A 12,603-nucleotide genomic window follows, 5' to 3' on the forward strand; every position below is an offset into this window, starting at 1 on the left:
TCCTTTAGGAATTATAATCTGTAACCTTAATAATATTAAGCAAAATAATTTGTAAAATAAAAACAAAATTATATATATATATTGTATGAAATGTTTTGTTCTTTAACAGTTTTGTTAATTTTAGTCACATCATTTTTATTTTAACAAAGATTTTATTTTTTTAATAATGATTTAATATTTAAAGTCACTGAAGATGGTTTATGAAGTAGACTGAAATATCTGTATTATAAAATTTTTTTAAAATAGAAAAAAATTAAAAATAGTATTATAATATATAAAAAAAATTATTAAGTGAAAGTTGTACTCAGTTTTATATGTTAAATAAACTCATAAATAATAAATATTTAAGGCAAGATTTAAAATTTATATCTTGAAGTTAGCCTAATATTTTAAACTGTTAACTGAATTTTTGAAATAATATGCAGATAATAATTAACTAAACATATAATAAACTATGAACTGTTACTTCAACGACTTATCACAATTATGTTAGCTACTATCTTTATAGATAATTAGATAGCAATAAAGTCAATTAGATTCAGAACAATCTAATCAAGGTTTGTAATACTATGTCCCGACTCGCTGATAAACTTGATCTCTCATAAGATATATATTTGCATATGCTTCATACAATTATCAAAGAATATTTTTTTAAAATGTAGTTCTTTTACTCCACTAAATAATTTATGCAAAAATCATTAAAATTTACACAAAATAATTTTTAATACAATTCACCAACAATCAAACACACACATAGGAAACCACAGCCCTACCAACAGCCCCACCAATAGCCCCAGCAACAGCCAGCCGGACAGACAACACGAAAGCAACAACAACATTTTATATATGATTTTTTCCTTACACCAAAATAAATCAACGAATAAACCACTTTTTCTTACACAATTTTTGGCCCAGAACTCTCCTTTCCTAACTACTTATGTGTGATATAAAAAATATGTATATAACAAATATATATAATGTATATAATGATGTATAGGTATAGTAAATACAAAGTGATTCTTATATAAACATACTAGAATTATAGATATTTTGCGTAAAGACGTTATTATGTAAATAATATAAAAAAAAATAAGAGCATAATCAATGATGACTATAATTTATATAGTAGTTTACTATATGAACTATTTTCAAATATAAAAAATCTCTTCATTAAAAGATTAATTTTATTAGGATATTTTGATGCTGTTTGCACTATTTTAAATGAAGCAAATCAGATGTTTTTTGTTTAAATTTATTACGGTGTTTTACAAGACACTACATGTTACTTTTAATTTTTTATCTCAATTTTAATCAATTCATTTTTCCTAAAAATTTTTTTTTGAAATTTGTGTTAATTTAATATATATTTAATTTGAACACATTAATGGATAGTTACGCTAACAAGCTGAATAAAAATGAGGGGTTAAGATTAAAATCCAGATAAATCAAAAAAATTTTCTTCTCGTGGAAAATTAGACTTTCTGTTAGTCTCACTGGTAGAATATAAAGTTATAAAAATTAAGAGGGGTTTTGAATAGCAAAGAAAAAAATAAAGGACAAACACAAAAATTTATTTTAATTTTATTGAAGTTTGGTTGACCATACAAAGCTGTTTCGAGTATTGCCAAGTACTCTTCATCAGTGGTCTTATGAAAATTTATACAAATGCGAAGGCAAAACATCTTCGTCCCATATTATACAAGAAACTCATTTGTACATTGAAAAAAGAATAGAAAAAATCAATGTGATTTTCTATACTTATACACTGTGTACCAGGTAATGATAAACATCACAATTTATAAATATTTCCACTGCTTTAAAGACCAACCAAAACAAAGCAGAAAGTGTTTCCTAATTAAATTGCATTAGATTTGATAGAAATAGAAATGCTGCTTCATTCGCGTTGTAATCAAAACACATGTGGTCGTTGTGAGATGATCGACAGATACAACTATTCCAGTTGTATACCACTTGTCAACCATTCAGAAACTTAATTCCATTAGATACTTTGAAACGCTTATTCCATTGAAAAATGTAACTCAACAGCTTCAGCTAAAAGTAGGACAAAATTCATAGACAAGTATGTTTTTAAATATCTTACAGACTTAACAAAAATATACAAGAAAAACAAGAAACATTGATTTAATTAATCAAAAAAATATAAAACTATTTCAATCAAACATTAAAATCAAATATAGTCCAGTTTATAAATATAAAGTAAATATTATTGTTATTTCTCCAGAAGTACAAATTGCAACTACGAGAAATACTCAAAGCGTTTAGTGTGTATCTTTAAGATATGTTGTAAAATTCATTTAATAACATTAAATACACTGCCAAATAACTATTCGAATTTTAATCGACAAAAAAAAAATAGTCTTAAGCAATGCATATAACATTATTACATCCATATTGATAATATCTTGTTATAATTGAAAACATTAATTAGACTCTCAATAGTCATTTCTAATTTTCATAAAACCATTACTCATACGCACTGTGAACATTTTTAGTGTGAGCGATCACACAAAGTCTAAGCAATTTATTTGCTCTACTTTGAAGTATATTTGATTTAAGTTAACAGGAACTCAGAGATTTCTTATCTTTTTCTCTTCGGCATATGTTTGGTATAAATAATAAGAATGAAAATACTAAAAATAACATTCAGACTACAAGTGTGCAAATCCTGAAAATTAAATAAAATTCCGAATACGAGGTTCAATTAATAAATAAGACATCAAGTAAGGTTATAAAACGTTTAAGGTCCAAAAAAAATCGGATAATTCCGAATTCAGATATCACATAGCCAAAATAATTGTTTGGAATAATTAATAAATATGTAGAATTTTTTTAAAACTGTTTTGGATTATATATAATTAAAATATTAATTACAATTAAATTAATTTAACTTATACGTTAATAATTCTTGTATTTTATATAAATAGTTGAATTTTGATATATTTTTTATAGTCAGTGAATTACACAGTGAACTCACAGATTTTTGTTTTAAGATGTTGCTCTTAGAATTGTTTTGGTCCATCTCTGTATTGCTTTGTAAAGACAGTTTATATCATCTGTATTTTCTCGATTCAGAAATTACCTGTGTTTCTATAACTATTTAGTTTTCATTGAGAATTTTCCAATTTTATCAATATCAGATCTTTGGTGTATTTGGTATATTTGAAAGAAAGGTTTTTCAAGAATTTTAAACAGTTTTAATACCGTTTACACAAAGTTTTGTTGGAATTTATTTATTTACTTATAACTAAAACTAACCTAGAACTAAGTTGTTCATCTATATAAATTTTACTAACTGAATGTTAGTGTTTAACACAAGATATTGGCAGAGATTGTGAAGTAATGTAAATTCACCCAGTTTACAAAAATAATTAGTGTTAGGGCACTTCTCATGGCGCGAGTTAATGTTGACTTACTGACCAACTGTCTAAAGTTGTGACTGCTGTGCATGTGAGTTATGTTTTCAAACAGTATTACAATCCTTTGATGCAAGGAGTCCTTAGTTTACACTCAAACCGCTCTACACTCCTTTCGTTAAGTGCTTACACCCATTACAGTAGTGCTCTTAAAATCTGTGTTCCGCCTAGTTCTTCATTAATATTGTGGTTGATAAGTTTTTTGATTATTACCGGGCTAAGGACGTTTATTTAACACACTGTATGGTTGATGTTAAAATTATCCTTAGCTAGCATAACACCAATCATAGATTACATAGTCCATGAACACCAGCACCACAACGCAATATATGCCATATGCAAATGCTACTAAGCAAATTCTAATTTCTATTGAAAATCAATAGATATCTCGTATAAAATCAGTATCAGTAAATCTCGTATAAAAAGGAGTCTCATAAATTTTATAATTAATATAAATATTTCGGTTTCGACAATATACATTTTTTCCTAGTGCTTTCGAGTAACTTTTGCTTGGTCCATATACTCCAACTCCAGCTGCCCCACTGGTATAATATGATAGTATTGTATAAAATTACAAAATATGCCTTATTCATATTTTATTACTCATTTCCTTTCCACTTTGAAATATTTCAATAATTATTTATTTTTTAATTAATAAGAATTGAAATCATATTCTTATTCTTAAATGATTATTTTACACGATCTATAAACAATGCTGATTAATAAAATTTAAATTTAAATTTAAATTTAAATTTAAATGAAAATGAAAATGCAATCGCAAAACAAAAGAGACCGCTCATTACTTATATAAATAAATATATTCGAAATACGTGTACAACAACAAATATTGCAACACTTTCTCAGCAGGTGATCCTGTCGACAGAGGGCGCGCGAAATTTACTTTCTGTTTGTGAATTCTTCATTGTATGAATTGTTTACGAACACATTGTATGAGCATTGTTGTTGTTATTGTTTCTCTTTTATAGGTGAATCGGTTGCTCGTTGGATAAGTAAAATCTGCCGTTGAAGACTCCATCGCTGCTACAGTCGCTGGCATTATCATTTTGTTGCTAACTTGAGTTTCTACGGAATTCTTTCGTATTTACTTTTATTTTGTTTATCATTTTGATTGATTGATTGTCTACGTAATTAAGAATAAACAAACAATTTTTTTGTTACTTGAATTCATTCATTCTGTGTCTACGAAATGATGTGATCTGTGTATGATGTGTGTGTGATGTCGGTGTGACTTGGCTGCGTATTCGTGTTTGTTTGCAGTCTGCAGAATTGCGCCATGGGATTGCCCATTCTTACTGAATCACGCAAAGGCACAAAAATAAATTTTGTAAATTTTTTAATAAATTTTGTTTTGGTTTTGGTTTGATTTGATTTTGATTTTGATTTTATTTACATTGCCGGCAGATCACGAAAGATCACGAAATTCATAAAAAGATCATAAATTTGGTAATTGCGCTTCAAGGCATAAATCTTTTGAAAGCAGGTCAGATACAAATTACAAATAAAAAAAAGAAGAAGAAATAAATGAGAAATGTTTTTGTTTTTAATTAAAAAAAATGGAAATTTCTTTAGATGCATTGCAGTTAAGAAACATTAAAGTTTATAGTAGTGTTTTTTTCAATAACTTGTTCTATTTATTTAATTTTCTTATTATGAATTTTGAAGTACAAGATTTTCCTATTGCTTTCAAAATATATAGGAATGCAAAAATTTTAGACATAGGTTGAAGAAGATATATTTTAATTAATGTTTTACTGTGTACAATGGATATATGTCAGTACAAAAACTTTTAATTTATTGAACGTAAATTTACTTCATTCAAATAAAACAAAAATATCAACACCATTTAGTAACGTAATTAAGTCATTCAATATCTCTAGTTTGGTTTAGATTAGAATGGAGACTTTGCGCACAAAAGAGATGAAAAAGGATGTGAACCCATTTGAAAACAAATATGTTACAAGCTTGTTACCATAAAATAAATAACCGTTGCTCATATACAGACCAAATGAACCAGATTCCCAAAAGAAACGCAGTGGTTAGCACACACTCAACGCTGAAATGCACGAGCCTGTCATTTGAATGGAAGTAAACTGGCAAGTCTATAAACTTGTGCAAGTTCTGAATTTTGAAGGATAATAGCTGTGCTAGGTCGATGAAAAATCGAACCCTAAAGAATTTAAATCTATTCCTAACCAATAATGGATATCGTTACATGAGGTGGAATACGGTTACCTCCTTATTCGCAGAGTAACTACCACGACAACAGTTATTATTTGGTAAGCAGAGTTTCACACAATATCTTTATTTAAAGTAAAAATATGGAGTTGTTTTTCAACCAAATTTGAACTCCATGCTTCCATGTTTTTCTTGATTTGTGTTCTTATTGCACTGTGTCGTATGAAAAGTAACTTTGCTACGGACGTTACTTACTTGCTTCCATGTTTTTCTTGATTTGTGTTCTTATTGCACTGTGTCGTATGAAAAGTAACTTTGCTAGGGACGTTACTTACTTATTTAGTTGATCATTAAAGTCGTGAGTCGTATTTGGGCACGTCTAATAATTTAAGCTAGTATCCCGATCAGATGCTAGCTGGTAGTACCTAGTGCGTTTATATCAATTTGTGGACATTTTTTCTTTTTGCACTTAATGAAGTACATAAACACTTTTACTTTTTTTTTCTTTTTTTAAATTTTAACGTGAAATCGCACAACAGCCGGTACTGCGGTCAGAAGAGTCCTATTGTACCAATAAAACACTTTTGCTTAATAATGACAAAGGTCACTTGAATGATCCACTTTAGTCTATGCTCTATTCAATTGTGTAGAAAATAATTTAGGTTAACTTATGCTAAAGTATGCTCTAAAGCCCAGTATATTTTTTATTATTTTGCCTCTTATTATTTATACAAAACATATCCCGAAGAGAAAAAAAGAATACTTGAACTAAGATAAGAAATCTCTGAGTTCCTGTTAATTTAAGTCAAATATATTTCAAAGTAGAGCAAATAAATTGCTTAGACTTTGTGTGATCGCTCACACTAAAAATGTTCACAGTGCGTATGAGTAATGGTTTTATGAAAATTAGAAATCACTATTGAGAGTCTAATTAATGTTTGCACAAATTAAGACTAATTTTTGAAAAATATTTAAAGCGTTGTTTTAAACAAATTTCTACATTTTGTCAAAACCACATGCGGCCCGCGGGTCGTGCTTTGGACAGATCTGGTCTGAGATATTCAAAGCTTACACTTTGAAGCAAGTTTTTAATTTTTCCTTAAATCTCTTGCTGATTTCGTTTAATGTACTAGAAATTTTAATTGAATTACCTGTAAATTAATATTTAAATTACTATTAGTGTTAAATGATATATCTGATATATATTCAAATTGGTTTTATTCAGTTGCTATACTTTATTTTATTCTACAAAGTAAAAATTTAAGTCTTAAAAATTAATTTTAAAGTTAACTAAGAATAAAGAACTGTACTGCTACAACCTTTGACCTGTGCTTATATTCTTTTTAAGAATTATATCTAAACTTTATTTAGTATGTCTTTGGGTGGGTGTAGCTTTATTATATTGTAGTTGCTATTCTTGATTGGGTTGAAAAGGCTGGTGTAGCTAATTGGGTTGTTTTACAAATTTATGAGATGACTCATGATTAGAATATATTCACATTTGAGTCATGTTTGTTATACATCCCTTTTGAGCAAGTGGCTGTGAGTTAGGTTGAAATGTTCTAGTCTCAAGCTTGTCATGATGCACTGATAATAACGTGATAAGACTAGTGATGGATTATATTTGTTTTTGTGTTGGTTCATCGTTTTATAGTTTAAAAATGTAAATTTCATGTAATCTATTTACATATTAAAAATTATTATTTAACTATGATAAATTTTTATGTATACATATTAATTAAATTTCCTATACCTTAACATATAACTACATTTTTAAAATAATCGCGTTCTTAATAAAATCAGATTTCATTGAGATGAATTAATTATTATTTTATCTAAATATTGTTAAAACTATTACTACATTGAAATTAATTTTTTAATTAATACAAAATTCACGAGCAATTAAAATGGTAAAAAGACATTAATAATATAACTTCTTAAAAATACCCAAGAATTTATTAAAGCCTTATTATTAAAACTTACTAAAGAAGATTAATTTTATTGTCTTCCTTGTGTTATTATAATATCACTAACAAAATCTTGCCATAATTAACTCTAAACTAAAAAACTATAGTTCAGTTAAGTTTCAAATAACTATAAATCATATTTTGAAGTTGAGATAGAGGAAGTAACTTTTAGATAAGTTTCAAGTGGATTAAAGGAATCAAAGAACAAAATGAATAAAATAATAAAATAAATAATACTCAACTTACTGATAACAGCTAAGTACATTAGGTATATCACATACATATATATAAAGAACTAACTTAGTACAAATACAAAATGAAAGATAATGTCATTGATATGATAAATATTAAATTAGTATATTGATGACATTTGAAAGTAGTTAAACCTCTAGACATACATATATTTACTTTTAAAGTTTTTACTTTATTCATTGAAAAAATAGGTGTTCATGCTATTTACGAATATATAACCATGGCGAAATATGTATCTTGTTTTATAAAAATAATAATCTGATTTTGATATCCATGGTGGGTATGATAATGATGATAATGTCTTCAGTTATTAATCTGAGTGTTTATTTAGAATAAATAAAATTTAAGATAAACAATAATATTATTAACGGAACGCTTATAAGTACTTGTTAAGAATGATTAGATTGATTTTGTAATAATATGATGATATTTTTGAAGGTCAGAAATGAATAAGGTTGGAGATGATAATTTAAATATGAGTTTCTAACAATTCAACGTATGGCAGTGTGTATATTATCATTTATTATTATTCAGTTTAAATAAAAATTGGAAAGATCGTATATTATAAGATTAATGGCAACATAATGTTTATAATATTTTCGATAGAAGAATAGTTTGAATTTATAAATAATATGTACTCATCATCCGTTATTTTATTTGATATTTTTGTATTATTTATGTATTTGTATTTATGTATTATGTATTTGTCTACTTAAGAGAAGCCAGCATATTCAGTTTCTAAAACTGTCCTCAAAATAGGTTTCTTTCGACGTTTGCAACTTAAAATCAACTGGAGTAATTTTCTTCAAATTATTGCAGAAGACAATTTTCCAATTTTCCAATTTCCCAATTTTTATTTTGTTTTTTAAATAAAATCAAATAATATATGATTCAGAAATTAAAGTGCTGGGCGAATTTTTTTGAATCCTTGAAAGCGTAATGAAGCTATTTATTTTGTTAGTAGTGTGAGCTAGTGCGTTATCATGATGTAGAAAGTATAGACATGTTCCTTTTTTTGCTGACTTAGCAACCAATTTTCGACACTTGTGGTATCCAGATTTCAGTATACCAGAGTAAATATTTTCATTTTTATTGTCTTCAAAGGACTAAGGCTATCATTTTTGTTTGGTAAAGTTAATTGACATCATTAGTTTTATTAAGAGAAAATGATGACAATCCTGTCATTATTTGTGCTTAGAACATGACCAATCCACTTCTTTTTTTTGTTTTTTGATCTCCATAAAAAGAAGATTAATATTTGTTAATAATTAATATTTGTCAATAAGTTAATATATGTTATAGTACGATATTAGAAAATCCACATACTAACAGATCTTCATCAATATAACTTAAATTTCCTGTATGTAATACTCATATTGGTATTGAATTAGTATTTCATAACAATACATCCAATATGTTTCATTAAATAAATAACAACTATTTATTCTTTTATTCTAATATAAAGAAATTGGTTTTCTTAAGCAGAAATATTATATCAAATGAATATTCACAGTAAATATAAGTAATATATATATAAGTAATATAAGTAACCACCTTTCAAAAGAAGGTTGGTTTTGTAAGTTTACCAATTATTTTATGGATGGTTCAATACATCATGCAAATTACACAGTGCCATTACATACTAAAGTCTTGTCCAGATAACAATAACAATTAAACGCATATCTCTAAATATCTTCTTAATTTCTTATAATTCGTGTTTATTTCCATAGAATAAATAATTTAAAAACAAGTGAGTATACCATATGTCGTTTTTTAAAAGAAAATCATTCCATAAGCACAATATAACATGATTCAAATTTATTTTTTTTTAACACTAAAATTAATTTTATTTATTTATTTTATACATTTATTTTAAAATTTATTAGAATTTAATTTAAAATTAATATTTGCGAAATGAGACAACTTCCCAACTGGAAATGAGTACTCTACATATAATTATTTGTAAGGAAATGATTCATTAATTTTATTATAATCTGTATAGTTAATATAATAATTTCTATTTAGGCATGACATGATTAAGTATATTTTATCTGTGACAAATAAACATAAAATATCTTTTTGTTCAATGTTTTAATGGCTGCGATGAAAGTACCGTCTAAAGTGTTTTCTAAAGTGTCTAAAGTATAGAACTTTTAACAAGGTTTTTGACAAAAGTTCAGAAATAAAATTTTTATTATTAAGGAAACATATAAGCTTTTAATTAGATTTAATTAAGATTTTCTTTTTTATTTGTTTAAGCAAATGAAAGGCATTCAACTTATTAAATCCGTTTAAGCTACCATATATTGGCTTAGCGTTAAGCATTTATCAAAATTTCCTCTTTTAAGTATACAAAAATATTTACAATTTTTGTGCGTAGTTTTTTTTATAAACAAATGAATATATATTATGAATATCTTAAGCAAGTAAGAAATATTTACATGAAAAACAAGCAAGAAACTTACCGGATTTACCAACGCCACCGCTGCCAATCACAGCTAGACGGACTCGAGAAGTAGGACTTTTGTCTTCTGACTTCATTTTGATTTTAGCTACGTCCAAAGAAAAATTACAAAGAAAAAGATTAAAAAAAAATTATTATTAAAAAAAATAATATATAAAATTAAGTAAATATATATAAATATATTTATAAACAAATTATGTAAAATCATATATTTAATTTGTAGACAATTAATTTATCTGGCTTTTGCGTATCTCTGTTTTGCTATTCTATCTAGCTTCGCTCTCGTTTGTTTTTTCAGAGATTTATCACAACTGATAATTTTGATAAGAAATGAATTTCTTACTGACTTAAGCAGTTCAAGATTTCAAGATTTTCAGATTTTCATTGTTTTCTGTTTTGTTGTTGGCTTACGTATATAAACGTTTTGCTGCTACATATTTAGAGATAAATAATAATAAGATATTTTCTTCTTTATTTTCTTAACATTGTGTGATAATGATTTTGTTAGTTTAGTAGCTATTTTAAAATTTTAAGGGGGATTTTTGCACGATTTTTACACATTTTTTTCTATATCACTTTTAACATATTTTATTGTGTACAATTGGCTTAGACTGAATATAAATAGATTTTTTAAAATTTCAGTATATAAATTAGAATAATACAAGTAAAAAGTTATATATGAAATTCAACAGTTGACCAACTTTTTTAAAATAACATTATTTTAAAGTATATTATAATTAGCAGCTATTTAATTAGAAGTTAACAAGTGGCGAAAAAATTACTAAATTTATTTAATAATTTATTACTAGCAAAAATAATTAAAAATTCTTTTCCACATTTTGGCATACAAAACTTCTCTCGCCTTAACTTTTCTTAAGTGTGAATGTGAACACATCACTAAGTTTTATCAGGGAATAAGATAAAATTAAATCTCACAGAAGGTCAAATTTGTGATGGCTATAATAAAAAATTCATTAAAGTTAGGTAACAATAATAATTGCATTCCAAATTCTGCAATAAATCAATGATAAAGAAGCTCACATAAGTAAAATCTTCTGCATTCATATTATAATAATTTTATTTTTACAAAAACATTAACAAAATTAATTTTTTTGTCGAAGGTGATGCGGCTTATGACAAAAAGAAACTATTTAAAAGTTAGAAGGGTTCAAATGGAAATGAAAAGACAACAATGAAAAGTTTTGGTAAATAATTAAAGTTTGGCTGACTATACAACTCTGTTTCGAGTATAGCAAAGTACTTTTCAATAGTAGTCTTATAAAATATTCGAATTTTTTTTAAATTAATTTATAGTTGGCATTTAATTTGTTTGGACTACAATGCTCAAGTTCCAAGTTTTTTGTAATTTTTTTTATTTTTTTTAAATAACACTAACTTAAGTTCACGAATTTTTAAATTTAAAAATTTTTAAGTTTTTTACAAATTTATAATTGTATAGATTTAAATTCATGAAGCAGAGTCTGAACCTCCGTCTTCTTCTCTCTTGGTGTGAAAGTCCTGAGTGAACAAAACCTTACTTAATCATCGTTCTCAATTCTATCTCCACTTTGCTGTAGTCTAGTATTATCAGTGCTTTCAAATTGTTAAATACTGATGCCATCAAATTCCATTTATTTACTTAATCAGATAGAACGATAAGTATCAACTATAAATGACCAATAAATAGTCACTGTAATCAGAGAAATATACAATTATGGAGAGACAGTTTATATTTGTAGTATTAATTAATATGAGCTTAATATAATTCAGATCCCAAAATGACTGTTTAACCTATTTTTTTTTTACCTTTTCATAAGTTCAAACCACTTCATTTTAGTAAATGAATATATCATTAGTTATATGATATATAGGTTTTAATTTAACATAACTTAATTTTATTAAAAAATAGTAAAGAAAATATTACACATATTTTTAAAACTGAAGAAGTTGAAGTATGAATATTAAAAAGCCCTAAAACAGTTACAAATATATTCAGATACCTTCGAATTAATGATCCACTAAGGAAACATTTTCTTCAAATCTAATCTACAAAGGATAAGGATATTCTCTAAGGGATATTTTATGAACTCAGTTAATCATTTTTGAAGAAACTAATGCTTAATGTAGCCATGGGTCAATTTCAATAAAAAAATTAATTAAAATAATATAAAAAAGGATTTTTTGTGTTTTCAGTTCGCTACTGTTCGAAACCTCTTAACCAAATATACTAGTTTCTATTAAGTACAATAGTCACTTCCATCATAACAGTTAACGTCTGTTATAACTTATA

The 12,603-nt window shown here is 26.1% G+C and overlaps 1 protein-coding gene across 1 annotated transcript in view; it reads right to left on the reverse strand.

The window, feature by feature from the left end:
• The window catches only part of LOC119687600 (ras-related and estrogen-regulated growth inhibitor-like protein), a 71,564-nt gene that overhangs the window by 27,369 nt on the left and 31,592 nt on the right, over positions 1–12,603 (reverse strand). The window contains exon 2 of the mRNA XM_038101969.1: positions 10,315–10,401. Within this exon, the coding sequence (XP_037957897.1) occupies positions 10,315–10,390 (76 nt within the window). The 5' untranslated portion in view covers positions 10,391–10,401. The remainder of the gene's footprint in view (positions 1–10,314; positions 10,402–12,603) is intronic.

The sequence above is a fragment of the Teleopsis dalmanni genome, chromosome X (genome assembly GCF_002237135.1).
Source record: "Teleopsis dalmanni isolate 2A chromosome X, ASM223713v2, whole genome shotgun sequence".
Taxonomy (NCBI): Eukaryota; Metazoa; Arthropoda; class Insecta; order Diptera; family Diopsidae; genus Teleopsis; species Teleopsis dalmanni.